We start from the raw sequence: 17,904 nt of genomic DNA on the forward strand, positions 1-17,904 counted from the left end.
CAGCCCCTACACCCTCCCCATCTCTGTAACTCCCTCCAGCCCCGACAACCCTCCGAGATCTCTGCACTCCTCCAATTCTGCCCTCCTGACCATCCCTGATTATAATCGCTCCACCATCGGTGGCCGTGCCTTCTGTTGCCTGGGCCCCAAGCTCTGGAACTCCCTCCCTCAACCTCTCCGCGCCCCTCTCCTCCTGTAAGACACTCCTTAAAACCCACCTCTTTGACCAGGTTTTTGGTCACCGCCACTCGCCGCAACTCTTATGGCCCCGACCTGCCGCTGATGTTCCCTCGCGGGTCGGGGCCATAAAAGGAGCGGCGAGCAGCGGCCATGGGCAGCTTGCCACGGCAAGTTACAGCGCGAGCTGGTGCAAGAGGGCGACCGACGGCAACGAAGGGTGACCAAGGTCCAGTTCCGTCATTGGAGCGTGGCCAGACACAGCGGGAGCGGCGAGGTCGGGGCGAAGGAGCGGCGAGAGACTGCGGAGGGACGTGATCGGGGCCCAGGAGAGGCGCGAGCTCAGGGGCCCAGGAGAGGCGTGAGCTCAGGGGCCCAGAAGAGCCGAGGGCCCAGGGGGCAGCACGGGCCCAGCCCACACTGTGCGATATGTGCGCGTGCAGCAGAGCAGTTCTCCAGCCGTCTTGGTTAACCCTCGCCACTGGACCCAGACCTCGCTCTGTCAAGCCCGCGTGGTGGCTGGTGTGCAACGGTCACCCCACGTTAAAAAAAATCCACCCACAGGCATCTTCCACCCTTCTGGATCTGGAATATTAGGTCCTTCATTGAAACACCTGTGCACTCCACCTCTTTTGGCGTGGAAGCAAGTCATCCTCGTTTCAAGGGACCGCCTACGATGATGATATACCGCCTCATGCGGCTCGGTGTGAAATTTGTATCTGATTTCCGCTCCTGGGAAGCGCCTTGCAACATTCGCTACATTAAAGGTGCTTTATTAATGGGTGTTATTTAGGGATCAGGTGACTTGAACATTATGGGGTGTCTTCATGCCCCTCCCATTGCATCCAGCGAAATCCAGGGCCATGTATGTCTGAACCTTATGGCGAGACTTGTTCTCATGGAATCTCCATCTGTGGGGTTGAATCTGCTTGTCCCAGTGCCCGCCCCCACACCACCAGCCCCCGATTCTCAGTTACAGAATCGTACAGCACAGGAGAACATAAGAAATAGGATTAGGAGCAGGCCATTCGGCCCATCGTGCCTGTGCCGGCTATTTGAAAGAGCGATCGCACTCCCCCCCCCCCCACAGCCCTGCAAGTGTTTCCCCCTTCCATTATTTATCCAGCTCCTCTTTTGAAAGTTACTATTGAATGTGCTTCCACTGCCCTTTGCCGATCATAACTCACTGCGTAAAAACATTTCTCCTCTTTGGTTCTTTTGCCGATTGTCTGAAATCTGTGTCCCTCTGGTGACCAACCTTCCTGCCCCCCCCCCCCCCCCCCCCCCCCCGGGAACAGTTTCTCGCTCTCTGCTCTGTCCAGATCCCTCATGATTTTGATCACCTCGATCAAATCTCCTCTCAACCTTCTCTGCTCCAAGGAGAACAACCCCAACTTCTCCAGTCTATCCACGTCACTGAAGTCCCTCATCCCCAGGACCATTCTCGTCGATCTCCCCTTGGCCTTCTCTGCTTTTAAGGAAAACATCATCATAGGCAGTCCCTCGGAATCGAGGAAGGCTTGCTTCCACTCCCAAAGTGAGTTCTTTGATGGCTGAGCAGTCCGATACGGGAGCCGCAGACCCTGTTACAGGTGGGACAGACATTCGTCGGGGGAAGGGGTTGGTGGGGCTGGTTTGTCGCACGCTCCTTCCAGTGCCTGCGCTTGGCCTCTCCATGCTCCTTGCGTCGAGACTCAAAAGAGCTCAACGCCCTCCCGGATGGACTTTCTCCACCTCGGGCAGTCTTCGGCCAGGGTCTCTCAGGTGTCAGTGGTGATGTCGCACTTTACCAAGGAGGCTTTGAGGATGTCCTTATAACGTTTCCTCTGTCCTCCTTTGGCTCGTTTACCATGAAGGAGCTCCGCATAAAGCATTTGCTTGGGGATTGTTAAGGAGAACAACCCCAGCCTGGGTGGCAGTGTGAGCTGTGAGGAGTCTGCAGGGTGACATGGACAGGTTTGGTGAGCGGGCAAATGCATGGCAGATGCAGTATCATGTGGATAAATGTGAGGTTATCCACTTTGGTGGCAAAAATACGAAGGCAGAATATTATCTGAATGATAACAGATTAGGAAAAGGGGAGATGCAACGAGACCTGGGTGTCATGGTACATCAGTCACTGAAAGTTGGCATGCAGGTACAATAGGCGGTGAAGAAGGCAAATGGCATGTTGGACTTCATCGCGAGAGGATTTGAGTATAGGAGCAGGGAGGTCTTACTGCAGTTGTACAGGGCCTTGGTGAGGCCACACCTGGAATATTGTGTTCAGTTTTGGTCTCCTAATCTGAGGAAGGACGTTCTTGCTATTGAGGGAGTGCAGCGAAGGTTCACCAGACTGATTCCTGGGATGGCAGGACTGACATATGAAGAAACACTGGATCGACTGGGCTTATATTCACTGGAATTTAGAAGAGTGAGAGGGGATCTCATAGAAACATATAAAATTCTGATGGGACTGGACAGGTTAGATGCAGGAAGAATGTTCCCGATGTTGGGGAAGTCCAGAACCAGGGGTCACAGTCGTAAGGATAAGGGCTGAGATGAGGAGAAACTTCTTCACTCAGAGAATTGTGAACCTGTGGAATTCTCTACCACAGAAAGTTGTTGGGGCCATTTCGTTGGATATATTCAAAAGAGAGTTAGATATGGCCCTTACGGCTAAAGGGATCAAGGGGTATGGAGAGAAAGCAGGAAAGGGGTACTGAGGGGATGATCAGCCATGATCTTATTGAATGGCCTACTCCTGCACCTATTTTCTATGTTTCTAATGTTGGTGCGTCTGTCCTCCCTGGTCCCATTCTGGTCAATCTCCTCTGCATCCTTTCCAAGGCCTTGACGTCCTTCCAAAAGCGGAGTGCCCAGAATTGGACACAATACTCCAGTTGAGGCCTAACCGAGTGACCTATAAAGATTTAGAATAACTTTTTTGTATTTTATGTTAAGCCAAGGATCCCATGTGTGTTTTTTTCTTTTTAAAAACAGCCTTCTCCACTTGCCCTGCTATGGTCACAGAATTGTTTACATAAGCCACCAGGCCTCTATGTCCCTTCACCCCCCCCCCCCCTTTAGAATTGTCTCATTTAATTTATATTGCCTCTCCTCACTCTTTTTAATGTGCTCGCCAGAAACATAGGAACAGGAAGTGGCCATTCAGCCCCTGGAGCCTGTTCTGACATTCAATTCGATCAAGGCTCTGACAGAAAACAGAGTCGGGATAAATGGTTCATGCTCTGGTTGGCAGCCAGTAACTAGTGGGGGATCAGTGCTGGGACACCAACTATTTACAATTTCTAACGACTTGGAAGAAGGGAATGAGTGTCACGTAGCCAAGTTTGCTGACGATACAAAGATGGGAGGAAAAGCAATGTGTGAGGAGGACACAAAAAATCTCCAAAAGGACATAGACAGGCTAAGTGAGTGGGCAAAAATTTGGCAGATGGAGCATAATGTTGGAAAGTGTGAGGTCATGCACTTTGGCAGAAAAAAAATCAAAGAGCAAGTTATTATTTAAATGGAGAAAAATAGCTGCAGTACAGCGGGACCTGGGGGTCCTGGTGCATGAAGCACAAAAGGTGAGTATGCAGGCACAGCAAGTGATCAGGAAGGCCAATGGGTGGGTGGGACAGGTTTGCCGCACGCTCCTTCCGCTTGCTTTCTGCATGCTGTTGGCGACGAGACTCGAGGTGCTCAGCACCCTCCCGGATGTACTTCCTCCACTTAGGGCGGGGCAGGACTGGTCTTTGACCAGGGACTCCCAGGTGTCGGTGCACTTTTATCAGAGAGGCTTTGAGGGTGTCCCTGTAACATTTCCTCTGCCTGCCTTTGGATGTACAGCGCTGTGAGACGTCCGGTGGTACTGAAAGGCGCTGTATAAATGCAAGTCTTTGATAATCGAGGTGATATCTGCAGGCCCGATAATGGAGTCACAGCCCCATTTTAACCCCTTTCGCCTGCTCAGGCAGCCTAACCGATGGGCACGGCCCGCCTTGCCTTATTTCCCATGCAGGAGGGCGAGAATAGGAAGATGCACAGCTCTGATGCAGGATTAGAATGGAGACTGGGGCACGTGACTTCAGGTGAGGGGGAGGGGAGCAGGTAACAGACTTCCCCCCCCCCCCTCCCCCCTCTGCCATTGATTGAAGGTTAATTGGTTGAGGAGAGGAGCAGGAGGAATGTAATTAATTTACGAACGAGATGATGTTCATAGAGCGAGATGACTTTGGTATAATTGGAGCTGTAAATGAGGCCAGGCTTTGAGGAGGAAGCAACTGGGGAGTGATTCATAAGCGGTCCCTCGAACGAGGATGACTTGCTTCCACGAGTTCATGTGTTTCAATGAAGGACCTGACATTCGAGTCCTGAACTGCAATTAAAGGGTGGAAGATGCCTGTGTGTGGAATTTTTTTAACGTGGGGTGACCGTTGTACACCAGCCACCCCACGGGCTTGACAGAGCCAGGTCTTGGTCCAGTGGCAAGGGTTGACCAGGACGACTGGAGACCTGCTCTGCTGCACGGACCCAGTGCGCGCACATATCGCACAGTGTGGGCTGCCCTTGGGCTCCTCGCCTCTCCTGGGCCTCGTACCCTCATTCACCGCAGTTCCGCCACGATCTCTCGCCGCCCCTCCCCCACAGAAACATTCACCGCTCCCTCCGCCCCGATCTCCCTTCTGCCGTGATCTCTCGCCTCCGCTCCGATCTCCCTCCGCCAAATGATCGTCGCAACTCCGCCGCGACCACGCTCCGCCCCGACCTCTCGCTGGCCCCTCCGCCCCAACCCCTCTCCGCCCCGACCTTCCCACTCCTCTGTACCTGGGCCCCGCCGGTGTTCCTGCCCACGCTCCAAAATGGCGACCAGGAGTTTGATGACGTCGCCCATCTCAAAATCGGCGCACACTTTCCAGCAGCTCGCGCTGGAGGTTGACGTGGTCCGCGCCTCTCCAGCTCTTTTATAGTCCGACCTCCAGAGCTGTTCTCTCGCAGGTCCGGGGGGGGGGTGGGGGCACGATGGGGGAGTGATTTAACCTGGAAAGGAATATAGCTTCTGAGCCCCAGGGCCTCCCCATCACGGAGACCAACTCCTCCGCTCCCCCCCCCCTCCCCCCGTCGCATCACCCCTTGCCTCAACTCACCTGCTGAAACCCCTGATCCACACCCTCTGTCAGCGGATTCCAACGCTCTCCTGGCCGGCCTTCCAACCTCCCTAAACTTCAGTTCATCCGAAACTCGGCTGCCCCGTGTCCTGGCTCGCAGCCAGTCCTGCTCACCCATCACCCCCCCCCCCCCAGCCCCACACTCTGTGCTCGCTGACCTACATTGGCTCCTGGTCCGGCAATGGCTCCATTTGAAAATTCTCATGTTCGAGTTCAAATCTCTCCATGACCACATCCCCTTACATCATCTTTGTAACCTCCTCCAGCCCCTACACCCCTCCGGATCTCTGTAACCTCCTCCAGCCCTACACCCATCCCGATCTCTGTAACCTCCTCCAGCCCCAACACCCCTCCCTATCTCTGTAACCTCCTCCAGCCCCCACACCCCTCCCTATCTCTGTAACCTCCTCCAGCCCCGACACCCCTCCCTATCTCTGTAACCTCCTCCAGCCCTACACCCCTCCCGATCTCTGTAACCTCCTCCAGCCCCGACACCCCTCCCTATCTCTGTAACCTCCTCCAGCCCTACACCCATCCCTATCTCTGTAACATCCTCCAGCCCCTACACCCCTCCCTATCTCTGTAACCTCCTCTAGCCCCTACATCCCTCCCGATCTCTATAACCTCCTCCAGCCCTACACCCATCCCTATCTCTGTAACATCCTCCAGCCCCTACACCCCTCCCTATCTCTGTAACACCTCCAGCCCCTGCACCCCTCCCTATCTCTGTAACCCCTCCAGCCCCTACACCCCTCCCTATCTCTGTAACCTCCTCCAGCCCTACACCCCTCCCTATCTCTGTAAGCCCTCCAGCCCCTACATCTCTCCCTATCATAGTAACCACCTCCAGCCCCTACACCCCTCCCTATCTCTGTAACCCCTCCAGCCCATACATCCCTCCCTATCATAGTCACCACCTCCAGCCCCTGCACCCCTCCCTATCTCTGTAACCCCTACATCCCTCCCTATCTCTGTAACCTCCTCCAGCCCCTACACCCCTCCCTATCTCTGTAACCTCCTCCAGCCCCTACACCCCTCCCTATCTCTGTAACCTCCTCCAGCCCCTACACCCCTCCCTATCTCTGTAACCTCATCCAGCCCCTACAACCCTCCCTATCTCTGTAACCTCCTCCAGCCCCTACACCCCTCCCTATCTCTGTAACCTCCTCCAGCCCCTACACCCCTCCCTATCTCTGTAACCTCCTCCAGCCCCTACTCCCCTCCCTATCTCTAACCTCCTCCAGCCCCTATACCCCTCCCTATCTCTGTAACCTCCTCCAGCCCCTGCACCCCTCCCTATCTCTGTAACCTCCTCCAGCCCCTACACCCCTCCCTATCTCTGTAACCTACACCCCTCCCTATCTCTGTACCCCTCCAGTCCCTGCACCCCTCCCTATCTCTGTAACCCCTCCAGTCCCTGCACCCCTCCCTATCTCTGTAACCTACACCCCTCCCTATCTCTGTAACCCCTCCAGTCCCTGCACCCCTCCCTATCTCTGTAACCCCTCCAGCCCCTGCACCCCTCCCTATCTCTGTAACCTCCTCCAGCCCCTACACCCCTCCCTATCTCTGTAACCTCCTCCAGCCCCTACACCCCTCCCTATCTCTGTAACCCCTCCAGTCCCTGCACCCCTCCCTATCTCTGTAACCCCTCCAGCCCCTGCACCCCTCCCGATCTCTATAACCTCCTCCAGCCCTACACCCCTCCCTATCTCTGTAACCTCCTCCAGCCCTACACCCCTCCCTATCTCTGTAACCTCCTCCAGCCCCTACACCCCTCCCTATCTCTGTAACCCCTCCAGCCCCTGCACCCCTCCCTATCTCTAACCCCTCCAGTCCCTACACCCCTCCCGATCTCTATAACCTCCTCCAGCCCTACACCCCTCCCTATCTCTGTAACCTCCTCCAGCCCTACACCCCTCCCTATCTCTGTAACCTCCTCCAGCCCCTACACCCCTCCCTATCTCTGTAACCTCCTCCAGCCCCGACACCCCTCCCTATCTCTGTAACCCCTCCAGCCCCTACACCCCTCCCTATCTCTAACCTCCTCCAGCCCCTACACCCCTCCCTATCTCTAACCTCCTCCAGCCCCTACACACCTCCCTATCTCTGTAACCCCTCCAGCCCCTACACCCCTCCCTATCTCTAACCTCCTCCAGCCCCTACACCCCTCCCTATCTCTAACCTCCTCCAGCCCCTACACCCCTCCCTATCTCTAACCTCCTCCAGCCCCTCCACACCTCCCTATCTCTGTAACCCCTACACCCCTCCCTATCTCTGTAACCTCCTCCAGCCCCTACACCCCTCCCGATCTCTGTAACCTACACCCCTCCCTATCTCTGTAACCTCCTCCAGCCCCTACACCCCTCCCTATCTCTGTAACCTACACCCCTCCCTATCTCTAACCTCCTCCAGCTTCTATGAAGCTCCAAGGCACATTTTACCACATTAAAGGTGCTATATAAATACAAGCTGTCCAAGAAAAGCTGATCGTTTCACGAAAAAGTGTTTTGCCAACAATGTGGGGGTGTCTGATGGGATGGTGCAGGATCAGTGTCTGTGATTGACAATGTAGCTTGACTCAGTGAGTGAGAATGTCAGGATGGTATGGGCTGGTTCCGACTGAGCTCAACGAGGAGGGGGATAGCATGAGAGGCGGCTTCGTTCTGTGCTGGTCGAGATGCCATTGAGTATCGAATTAAGATCAGTCGGTCGCAATTCGCCTCTGATTCAGAAGATTGTGGGTCCAAGCCTCACTCCACAGTATTGAGGGAGCGCCGCACTGTCGGAGGGGCCGCACTGTCGGAGGGCCAATGCTGTACCTGCTCTGGGAGCGCTCGAAGCTGACACTGGGTATAAATTGGGGACATACTGCCAGGGTAATGTCGAGCTGTGTTCCTGTACGAATTTACTGCTATGGGCCTACCTTTCCCCTGTACAATTCCTGGATGTGATATTCCAAGGCTCTGTGGTTGAGTGTTGAATTCCCTGCCGAGCATGAAGCTAATTGGCGCAAAGAGTTTCATGGGGGCGCTGGCAGTGTGTTGTTCAGTGTTGTTGATTCTCTCTCCATTTGTCCCTAATGTCCTCTGACGGCATTGACTGTGCGAATGCCTGCCGGTGACTCGGGCTGTCATTGAGCAGTGTGTGTGCTTGAAGGTTCTCTAGCCTTGTGTGTGTGTGCATGGGGGAGGAGGTGGTTGTCTGTTGTCTGGGATTATCCAGCACAATTCGCACTCTTGATGTCAGCTGTGGCTCAGTAGGTAGCACTCTCGCCTCTGAGTCAAAGTTGTGGGTTGAAGTCCCCCTCCAGGGACTTGAGCGCAAAAATAATCGAAGTTTACACTCCAGTGTAGTTTTATGGGAGCGCCGCGCTGTCGGAGGGGCGGCACGGAGGGAGCGCCGCGCTATCGTCTTTTGGATGAGACATGAAACCGAGGCCCCGTCTGCGCTCTCGACTGGACGTAAAATGCCCAGTGGCCACTATTTCGAAGAGGAGCAGGTGAGTTATCCCCGGTGTCCTGGGGCCAATATTTAGGCCTCAATCAGCATTGCAAAAAAACCAGATTATCTGGGTCATTATCACATTGCTGTGTGTTGGAGCTTGCTGTGCCCAAATTGGCTGCCGCGTTTCCCACATTACAACAGTGACTACACTCCCAAAAGTGCTTCATTGGCTGCAAAGCGCTTTGAGAGGTCCGGTGGTGAAAGGTGCTATTTAAATGCAAGTTATTTTTTTTATTTTTGATCCAACGTGCTGGGGGTTGCTGTTGTCAGAGAGCGGGCTTCCTGGGTCGTAGCAAGTTTTTTAATTGCTGTGTGATGCTGTTTCTAATGAGTATCTCATCTCTTTTTTTCCATGTGGCTGCTCCAACCTACTTGTCCCAGAACTCCCAGCGGAAGAAGGTACGGAAATGTTTAACCTCTGTCAGTCATACACGCGGAGGTTCCTGGGGTAAAACCCAGCCCTCGGGGGTGAACACGGGTACAGGAGGAGGCCCATTCAGCCCCTCGAGCCTGTTACACAGGAACAGGAGGAGGCCCATTCAGCCCCTCGAGCCCATTACACAGGAACAGGAGGAGGCCCATTCAGCCCCTCGAGCCTGTTACACAGGAACAGGAGGAGGCCCATTCAGCCCCTCGAGTCTGTTACACAGGTACAGGAGGAGGCCCATTCAGCCCCTCGAGCCTGTTACACGGGAACAGGAGGAGGCCCATTCAGCCCCTCGGGCCTGTTACACAGGAACAGGAGGAGGCCCATTCAGCCCCTCGAGCCTGTTACACAGGAACAGGAGGAGGCCCATTCAGCCCCTCGAGCCTGTTACACGGGAACAGGAGGAGGCCCATTCAGCCCCTCGGGCCTGTTACACGGGAACAGGAGGAGGCCCATTCAGCCCCTCGAGCCTGTCACACGGGAACAGGAGGAGGCCCATTCAGCCCCTCGGGCCTGTTACACAGGAACAGGAGGAGGCCCATTCAGCCCCTCGGGCCTGTTACACGGGAACAGGAGGAGGCCCATTCAGCCCCTCGAGCCTGTCACACAGGTACAAGAGGAGGCCCTTTGAGCCTGTTACACAGGAACAGGAGGAGGCCCATTCAACCCTCTCGAGACTATTCCTCCATTCAATGAGATCATGGCTGGTCTGTATCCTAACTCTATCCACCTGTCTTGGCTCCATATCCTTTTTACCCTTAACTAGCAAAAATCTTACCAAGCGCTGATTTAAAACGATTAATTGAGCTGGCATCGACTTTTTTGTGGGAGAGGGTTTCCCACTTTGACCGCCTCTTGCGTAAAGAAGTGTTTCCTAACCCCTCTCCTGAACGACCTGGCTCAGATTTTAAGGTTATGTCCCCCTCGTCCTAGACTCCCCCACCAGCGGAACAAGCTTCTCTCTCTTTCTTTACCCGACCAATTCCTTGCAAAATCCTAAAAACCTGTGTCAAATCACCTATAATCCAGGGAATAGAAGCCGAGTTTACGTTATCTCCTCATAATAACAAGGATGTCTTACTACAGTTAGACAGGGCCTTGGTGAGACCACACCTGGAGTATTGTGTGCAGTTTCGGTCTCCTTTCCTCAGAGGGAGTGCAGCGAAGGTTCACCAGACTGATTCCTGGGATGGCAGGACTGTGGTATGAGGAGAGATTGGGTCGACTGGGCCTGTGTTCACTGGAGTTTAGAAGAATGAGAGGGGATCTGATTGAAAGGTATAAAATTCTGACGGGGTTGGACAGACTGGATGTGGGGAGGATGTTTCCCCGGGGGCTGGGAAGTCTAGAACAAGGGGTCACACAGTCTCAGGATACGGGGTAGGAAATTTAGGAGCGAGATGAGGAGAAATGTTTTCACTCAGAGGGTGGTGAACCTGTGGAATTCTCTACCACAGGAGGCTGTGGAGGCCAAGTCACTGAATATATTTAAGCGGGAGACAGATAGATTTCTAGACCCACAAGGCATCAAGGGGTATGGGGAGAAAGCGGGAATATGGTGTTGAGATAGAGGGTCAGCCATGATCATATTGAATGGTGGTGCAGGCTCGAAGGGCCGAATGGTCGTATACTGCTCCTATTTTCTATGTTTCTAATCTAACCCTTGGAGCCCTGGTCCCATTCTGGTGAATCTGCCCTACATTTCATCCAAGGCCAGTATATCCTTTCTAAGATGTGGTGCCCAGAACTGTACAGTGCAGACAGATGTGGTTTAACCAAGGCCTTGTGTTGGCTGCAGGAAAGCCTCCTCCCCTTTTTTATATTCAAGTGCTCGAGTTATAATTGCTAACGTTCCAGTCGCCATTTTGATTATTTTTTTACATAAGAGCCCAAGAAATAGGAGCAGGAATCAGCCATCCGGCCCTTCGAGCCCGCTCCGCCATTTAATACGATCATGGCTGATATGATCATGGACTAAGCTCCACTTCCCTGCCCGCTCCCCATAACCCGTTACTCCCTTATCGCTCAAAAATCTCTCTATCTCCGCCTTAAATGCATTCAATGACCCAGCCTCCACAGCTCTCTGAGGCAGCGAATTCCACAGATTTACAACCCTCGGAGAAGAAATTCCTCCTCATCACAGTTTTAAATGGGCGGCCCCTTATTCTGAGACTATGTCCCCTAGTTTTAGTTTCCCCTATAAGTGGAAATATCCTCTCTGTATCCACCTTGTCGAGTCCCCTCATTATCTTATATGTTTCAATAAGATCACCTCTCAGTCTTCTGAATTCCAATGAGTAGAGACCCAACAAACTCAACCTATCTTAAGTCAACCCCCTCATCTCCGAAATCAACCTGGTGAACCTTCTCTGAACTGCCACCCATGCAAGTATATCCCACCTGAAATATGGAGACCAAAACTGCACGCAGTACTCCAGGTGTGGTCTCACCAATACCCTGTATAACTGTAGTAAGACTTCCCTGCTTTTATACTCCATCCCCGTTGCAATAAAGGCCAAGATACCATTGGCCTTCCTGATCACTTGCTGTACCTGCATACTAACCTTTTGTGTTTCATGCACAAGGACCCAGTAGTCATCTCAGTTTTAAATGGGTGGCCCCTTATTCTAAGACCATGCCCCCTAGTTCTCGTCTTCCCCCATCAGTGGAAACACCCTCTCTGCATCCACCTTGTCGAGCCCCCTCATAATCTTATACGTTTCGATAAGATCGCCTCTCATTCTTCTGAACTCCAATGAATAGAGGTCCAACCTCCTCAACCTTTCCTCATAAGTCAACTCTGGAATCAACCGAGTGAACCTTCTCTGAACTGTCTCCAAAGCAAGTATATCCTTTCGTAAATATGGAAACCAAAACTGCACGCAGTATTCCAGGTGTGGCCTCACCAATACCCTGTATAACTGTAGCAAGACTTCCCTGCTTTTATACTCCATCCCCCTGTACCTGACCCCTACATTTTAGTGATTGGTGTACATGGACCCCTAAATCTCTTGACCTCCACTGTTCCCAGCCTCTTGCCATTTAAAATAATACTCTGATCTATCCCTTTTCTGTCCGAAATGGTTCACTATACATAGAAACATAGACAATAGGTGCAGAAGCAGGCCTTTCGGCCCTTTGAGCCTGCACCACCATTCAATATGATCATGGCTGATCATGCAACTTCAGTACCCCACTCCTTTCTCTCCATACCCCTTGATCCCTTTAGCCGTAAGGGCCACATCTAACTCCCTTTTGAATATATCCAACGAACTGGCCTCAACAACTCTCTGCGGTAGAGAATTCCACAGGTTCACAATTCTCTGAGTGAAGAAGTTTCTCCTCATCTCGGTCCGAAATGGCTTACCCCTTATCCTTAGACTGTGACCCCTGGTTCTGGACTTCCCCAACATCGGGAACATTCTTCCTGCATCTAACCTGTCCCGTCCCGTCAGAATTTTATATGTTTCTATGAGATCCCCTCTCATTCATCGAAACTCCAGTGAATACAGGCCCAGTCGATCCAGTCTCTCCTCATATGTCAGTCCTGCCATCCCGGGAATCAGTCTGGTGAACCTTCGCTGCACTCCCTCAATAGCAAGAATGTCCTTCCTCAGATTAGGAGACCAAAACTGTACACAATATTCAAGCTAGGTGAGAAAGTAAGCTGTGAGGAGGACACAGAGGCTTCAAATAATATATATATATTAATAGAGAGAGACCAGTTACCTGATTGGGTAAGAAGGTTGCAGATGGGAAATGTGAAATTATTCAATTTGGCAGCAAGAATAGAAAAGCTGAGTATTTTTTTAAAAGCTGAAAGATGAGTAAATGTTGATATTCAGAGGGCTTTGGGCATTCTTGCACACTAATATAGATAGGTTAACTATCTGTAGGCGAGAGACTACAGAATGCTGTGGTACAGAGGGATCTGAGGAAACCCTGGCAGATTTCCCCTCTCTCTAACCCAGGGGTCACTGGGCAGGGATCAGGAGTAGGAACCCTGGCTGATTTCCCCTCTCTCTAACCCAGAGGTCACTGGACAGTGATCAGGAGCAGGAACCCTGGCTGATTTCCCCTCTCTAACTCAGGGGTCACTGGGCAGTGATCAGGAGCAGGAACCCTGGCTGATTTCCCCCTCTCTCTAACCCAGGGGTCACTGGGCAGTGATCAGGAGCAGGAACCCTGGCTGATTTCCCCTCTCTCTAACCCAGGGGTCACTGGGCAGTGATCAGGAGCAGGAACCCTGGCTGATTTCCCCCCTCTCTCTCCAACCCAGGGGTCACTGGGCAGTGATCAGGAGCAGGAACCCTGGCTGATTTCCCCTCTCTCTCTCTAACCCAGGGGTCACTGGGCAGTGATCAGGAGCAGGAACCCTGGCTGATTTCCCCTCTCTCTCTAACCCAGGGGTCACTGGGCAGTGATCAGGAGCAGGAACCCTGGCTGATTTCCCCTCTCTCTAACCCAGGGGTCACTGGGCAGTGATCAGGAGCAGGAACCCTGGCTGATTTCCCCTCTCTCTAACCCAGGGGTCACTGGGCAGGGATCAGGAGCAGGAACCCTGGCTGATTTCCCCCCTCTCTCTCTAACCCAGGGGTCACTGGGCAGTGATCAGGAGCAGGAACCCTGGCTGATTTCCCCCCTCTCTCTCCAACCCAGGGGTCACTGGGCAGTGATCAGGAGCAGGAACCCTGGCTGATTTCCCCCCTCTCTCTCCAACCCAGAGGTCATTGGGCAGTGATCAGGAGCAGGAACCCTGGCTGATTTCCCCTCTCTCTCTCTAACCCAGGGGTCACTGGGCAGTGATCAGGAGCAGGAACCCTGGCTGATTTCCCCTCTCTCTCTAACCCAGGGGTCACTGGACAGTGATCAGGAGCAGGAACCCTGGCTGATTTCCCCTCTCTCGAACCCAAGGGTGACTGGGCAGTGATCAGGAGCAGGAACCCTGGCTGATTTCCCCCTCTCTCTCTAACCCAGGGGTCACTGGGCAGTGATCAGGAGCAGGAACCCTGGCTGATTTCCCCTCTCTGTCTAACCCAGGGGTCACTGGGCAGTGATCAGGAGCAGGAACCCTGGCTGATTTCCCCTCTCTCTCTAACCCAGGGGTCACTGGGCAGTGATCAGGAGCAGGAACCCTGTCTGATTCACCCTCAGCACAAGCTGGGAATGTGGCCTGGGCATTTCCTGGTGTGTGTGTGTGGCTCTGTACCCACACCCGGGGAGGCATTCGTCCTGTAGCTGCCTTCCTCGGCTTAGTCTCCAACATAAGAAATAGAAGCAGGAGTCGGCCATTCGAGCCCTCGAGCCTGCTCCGCCATTCAATAAGATCATGGTTGATGCCTGCCATTAGGATCGGGTCGTGGCTCCCTGAGTCGATGAAGCCTGGGCGCAGGAAAGCTTGGCCTGTGTGTGCGGTTTCATGACTTTCTCTCTCTCTCTCTCTCTCTCTCTCTCTCTCTCTCTCTCTCTCTCTCTCTCTCTCTCTCTCTCTCTCTCTCTCTCTCTCTCTCTCTCTCAGCCATGGCTCAGTGGGCAGCACACACTCTTCCGAGTCAGAAGGTTATGGGTTCAAGTCCCCCTCCAGGTACTTGAGCACATACCTCTCGGCTAACACTCCTAGGGCAGTACTGAGGGAGCGCCGCACTGTCGGAGGGGCAGTACTGAGGGAGCCCCGCACTGTCGGAGGGGCAGTACTGAGGGAGCGCCGCACTGTCGGAGGGGCAGTACTGAGGGAGCGCCGCACTGTCGGAGGGGCAGTACTGAGGGAGCCCCGCACTGTCTGATGTATCGTCACATCGGATGAGCCGTTAAACCATCTGCCCCTGCCCCCTCAAGCCGTCTGCCCCCTTGGGTGGGCATAAAAATCCCATGGCTCTATTTCAACTGGAATGATGACCTTTATTGCAAGGGGGGATGGAGTATAAAAGCAAAGAAGTCCTGCTACAACTGTACAGGGTATTAGTGAGGCCACACCTGGAGTACTGCGTGTGGTTTTGTTCACCTTATTTAAATGGGATCTACTTGCATTGGAGGCTGTTGAGAGAAGGTTCACTCGGTTGTTTCCTGAGATGAAGGGATTGTTTTATGAAGAAAGGTTGGGCCTCTACTCATTGGAGTTTAGAAGAATGAGAGGTGATCTTATCGAAACGTGTAAGATTATGAGGGGGCTCGACAAGGTGGATGCAGAGAGGATGTTTCCACTGATGGGGGAGACTAGAACTAGGGGGCATGGTCTTAGAATCAGGGGCCACCCATTTAAAACTGAGATGAGGAGGAATTTCTTCTGAGGGTTGTAAATCTGTGGAATTCACTGCCTCAGAGAGCTGTGGAAGCCGGGACATTGAATATATTTAGAAACATAGAAAATAGGTGCAGGAGTAGGCCATTGGGCCCTTCGAGCCTGCACCGCCATTCAATAAGATCATGGCTGATCATTCCCTCAGTACCCCTTTCCTGCTTTCTCTCCATACCCCTTGATCCCCTTAGCCGTAAGGGCCATATCTAAGGTGGAGATAGACAGATTTTTGAGCGATTTAAGGGAGCGAAGGGTTATGGGGAGTGGGCGGGGAAGTGGAGCTGAGTCCATGATCGGATCAGCCATGACCGTATTAAATGGCGGAGCAGGCTCGAGGGGCCGTATGGCCGCCTACTGCTCCTATTTCTTGCGTTCTTATTTCGAAAAAGAGCAGCCAATATTTACCCCTCAATCAACAAAACAAGAGTGGATAATCTGGTCAGCTGTGTGTGTGGGAGCTTGCTGTGCGCAAATTGGCTGCCGCGTTTCCCACTTTACAGCAGTGGCCACGCTCCAAAAGCGCTTCATTGGCTGTAAAACGTTTTGAGACGTCCGGTGGTCGTGAAAGGCGCTATATCAATGCAGAGTCTTTCTTTTTCTCACTCTCGCTCTCTCTCTCTCTCGCTTTCCTCAGGGAAGTCCCTCTGGTCTCTGGTGCTCGATCAGTTTGAGGATTTACTGGTTCGGATCTTGCTGCTCGCGGCCTGCATCTCCTTTGTGAGTACGGCGCTCGATTCGGTTCCCCCTGCCCCTGATCCCGGTGTCGACCCCTTGCCAAACGTTACGAAGGCAGGGGTCGGGCACTGACCTTTTCACCCCCTCCGCCACCCGCGGGAGGGTCAATTATCAGTCCCAGACACGGGAACTAGATCGACAACCTGCCCTGGGAGCGCTCGCTGCTGACACTGGGTATAAAGTGGTGGGGGGGGGGGTGCACACTGTCAGGGTAATGTACAGGGAGCTTTACTCTGTATCTAACCCGTGCTGTACCTGCCCTGGGAGTGTTTGATGGGACAGTGTAGAGGGAGCTTTACTCTGTATCTAACCCCGTGCTGTACCTGCCCTGGGAGTGTTTGATGGGACAGTGTAGAGGGAGCTTTACTCTGTATCTAACCCCCTGTACCTGCCCTGGGAGTGTTTGATGGGACAGTGTAGAGGGAGCTTTACTCTGTATCTAACCCGTGCTGTACCTGCCCTGGGAGTGTTTGATGGGACAGTGTAGAGGGAGCTTTACTCTGTATCTAACCCCCTGTACCTGCCCTGGGAGTGTTTGATGGGACAGTGTAGAGGGAGCTTTACTCTGTATCTAACCCCCTGTACCTGCCCTGGGAGTGTTTGACGGGACAGTGTAGAGGGAGCTTTACTCTGTATCTAACCCCCTGTACCTGCCCTGGGAGTGTTTGATGGGACAGTGTAGAGGGAGCTTTACTCTGTATCTAACCCCCTGTACCTGCCCTGGAAGTGTTTGATGGGACAGTGTAGAGGGAGCTTTACTCTGTATCTAACCCCCTGTACCTGCCCTGGGAGTGTTTGATGGGACAGTGTAGAGGGAGCTTTACTCTGTATCTAACCCCGTGCTGTACCTGCCCTGGGAGTGTTTGATGGGACAGTGTAGAGGGAGCTTTACTCTGTATCTAACCCCCTGTACCTGCCCTGGAAGTGTTTGATGGGACAGTGTAGAGGGAGCTTTACTCTGTATCTAACCCCCTGTACCTGCCCTGGGAGTGTTTGATGGGACAGTGTAGAGGGAGCTTTACTCTGTATCTAACCACCTGTACCTGCCCTGGGAGTGTTTGATGGGACAGTGTAGAGGGAGCTTTACTCTGTATCTAACCCCGTGCTGTACCTGCCCTGGGAGTGTTTGATGGGACAGTGTAGAGGGAGCTTTACTCTGTATCTAACCCCCTGTACCTGCCCTGGAAGTGTTTGATGGGACAGTGTAGAGGGAGCTTTACTCTGTATCTAACCCCCTGTACCTGCCCTGGGAGTGTTTGATGAGACAGTGTAGAAGGAGCTTTACTCTGTATCTAACCCCGTGCTGTACCTGCCCTGGGAGTGTTTGATGGGACAGTGTAGAAGGAGCTTTACTCTGTATCTAACCCCGTGCTGTGAATACCCCTGGGAGCGCTCGATGCAGTCAATTATTACCTAAAATGGAAATCGGTGTTGGTTATTGTCAACAAACGTGCCTTGTTTCGATTTAGCTCCCATTTGACAGGAAACAACTGTTTTTGTGAATCTGGGAGCCGCGTTCCGTGAGCCACCCTGAAATGACGCAGTGAATGAGTTGATGGTCTTGCATTCAAGTCCCGGGATTGGTCCAGCATTTCTGGATATTGTTACTG

The 17,904-nt window shown here is 53.1% G+C and overlaps 1 protein-coding gene across 1 annotated transcript in view; it reads left to right on the top strand.

Annotated features, from left to right (window-relative positions):
- LOC139250041 (sarcoplasmic/endoplasmic reticulum calcium ATPase 2-like) overlaps positions 1-17,904 on the top strand; it is a 116,167-nt gene that overhangs the window by 11,526 nt on the left and 86,737 nt on the right. The window contains exons 2-3 of the mRNA XM_070872605.1: positions 9,219-9,236; positions 16,194-16,276. Coding sequence (XP_070728706.1) covers positions 9,219-9,236; positions 16,194-16,276 — 101 coding nt within the window. The remainder of the gene's footprint in view (positions 1-9,218; positions 9,237-16,193; positions 16,277-17,904) is intronic.

This window comes from Pristiophorus japonicus, unplaced genomic scaffold (assembly GCF_044704955.1).
Source record: "Pristiophorus japonicus isolate sPriJap1 unplaced genomic scaffold, sPriJap1.hap1 HAP1_SCAFFOLD_339, whole genome shotgun sequence".
NCBI lineage: Eukaryota > Metazoa > Chordata > Chondrichthyes > Pristiophoridae > Pristiophorus > Pristiophorus japonicus.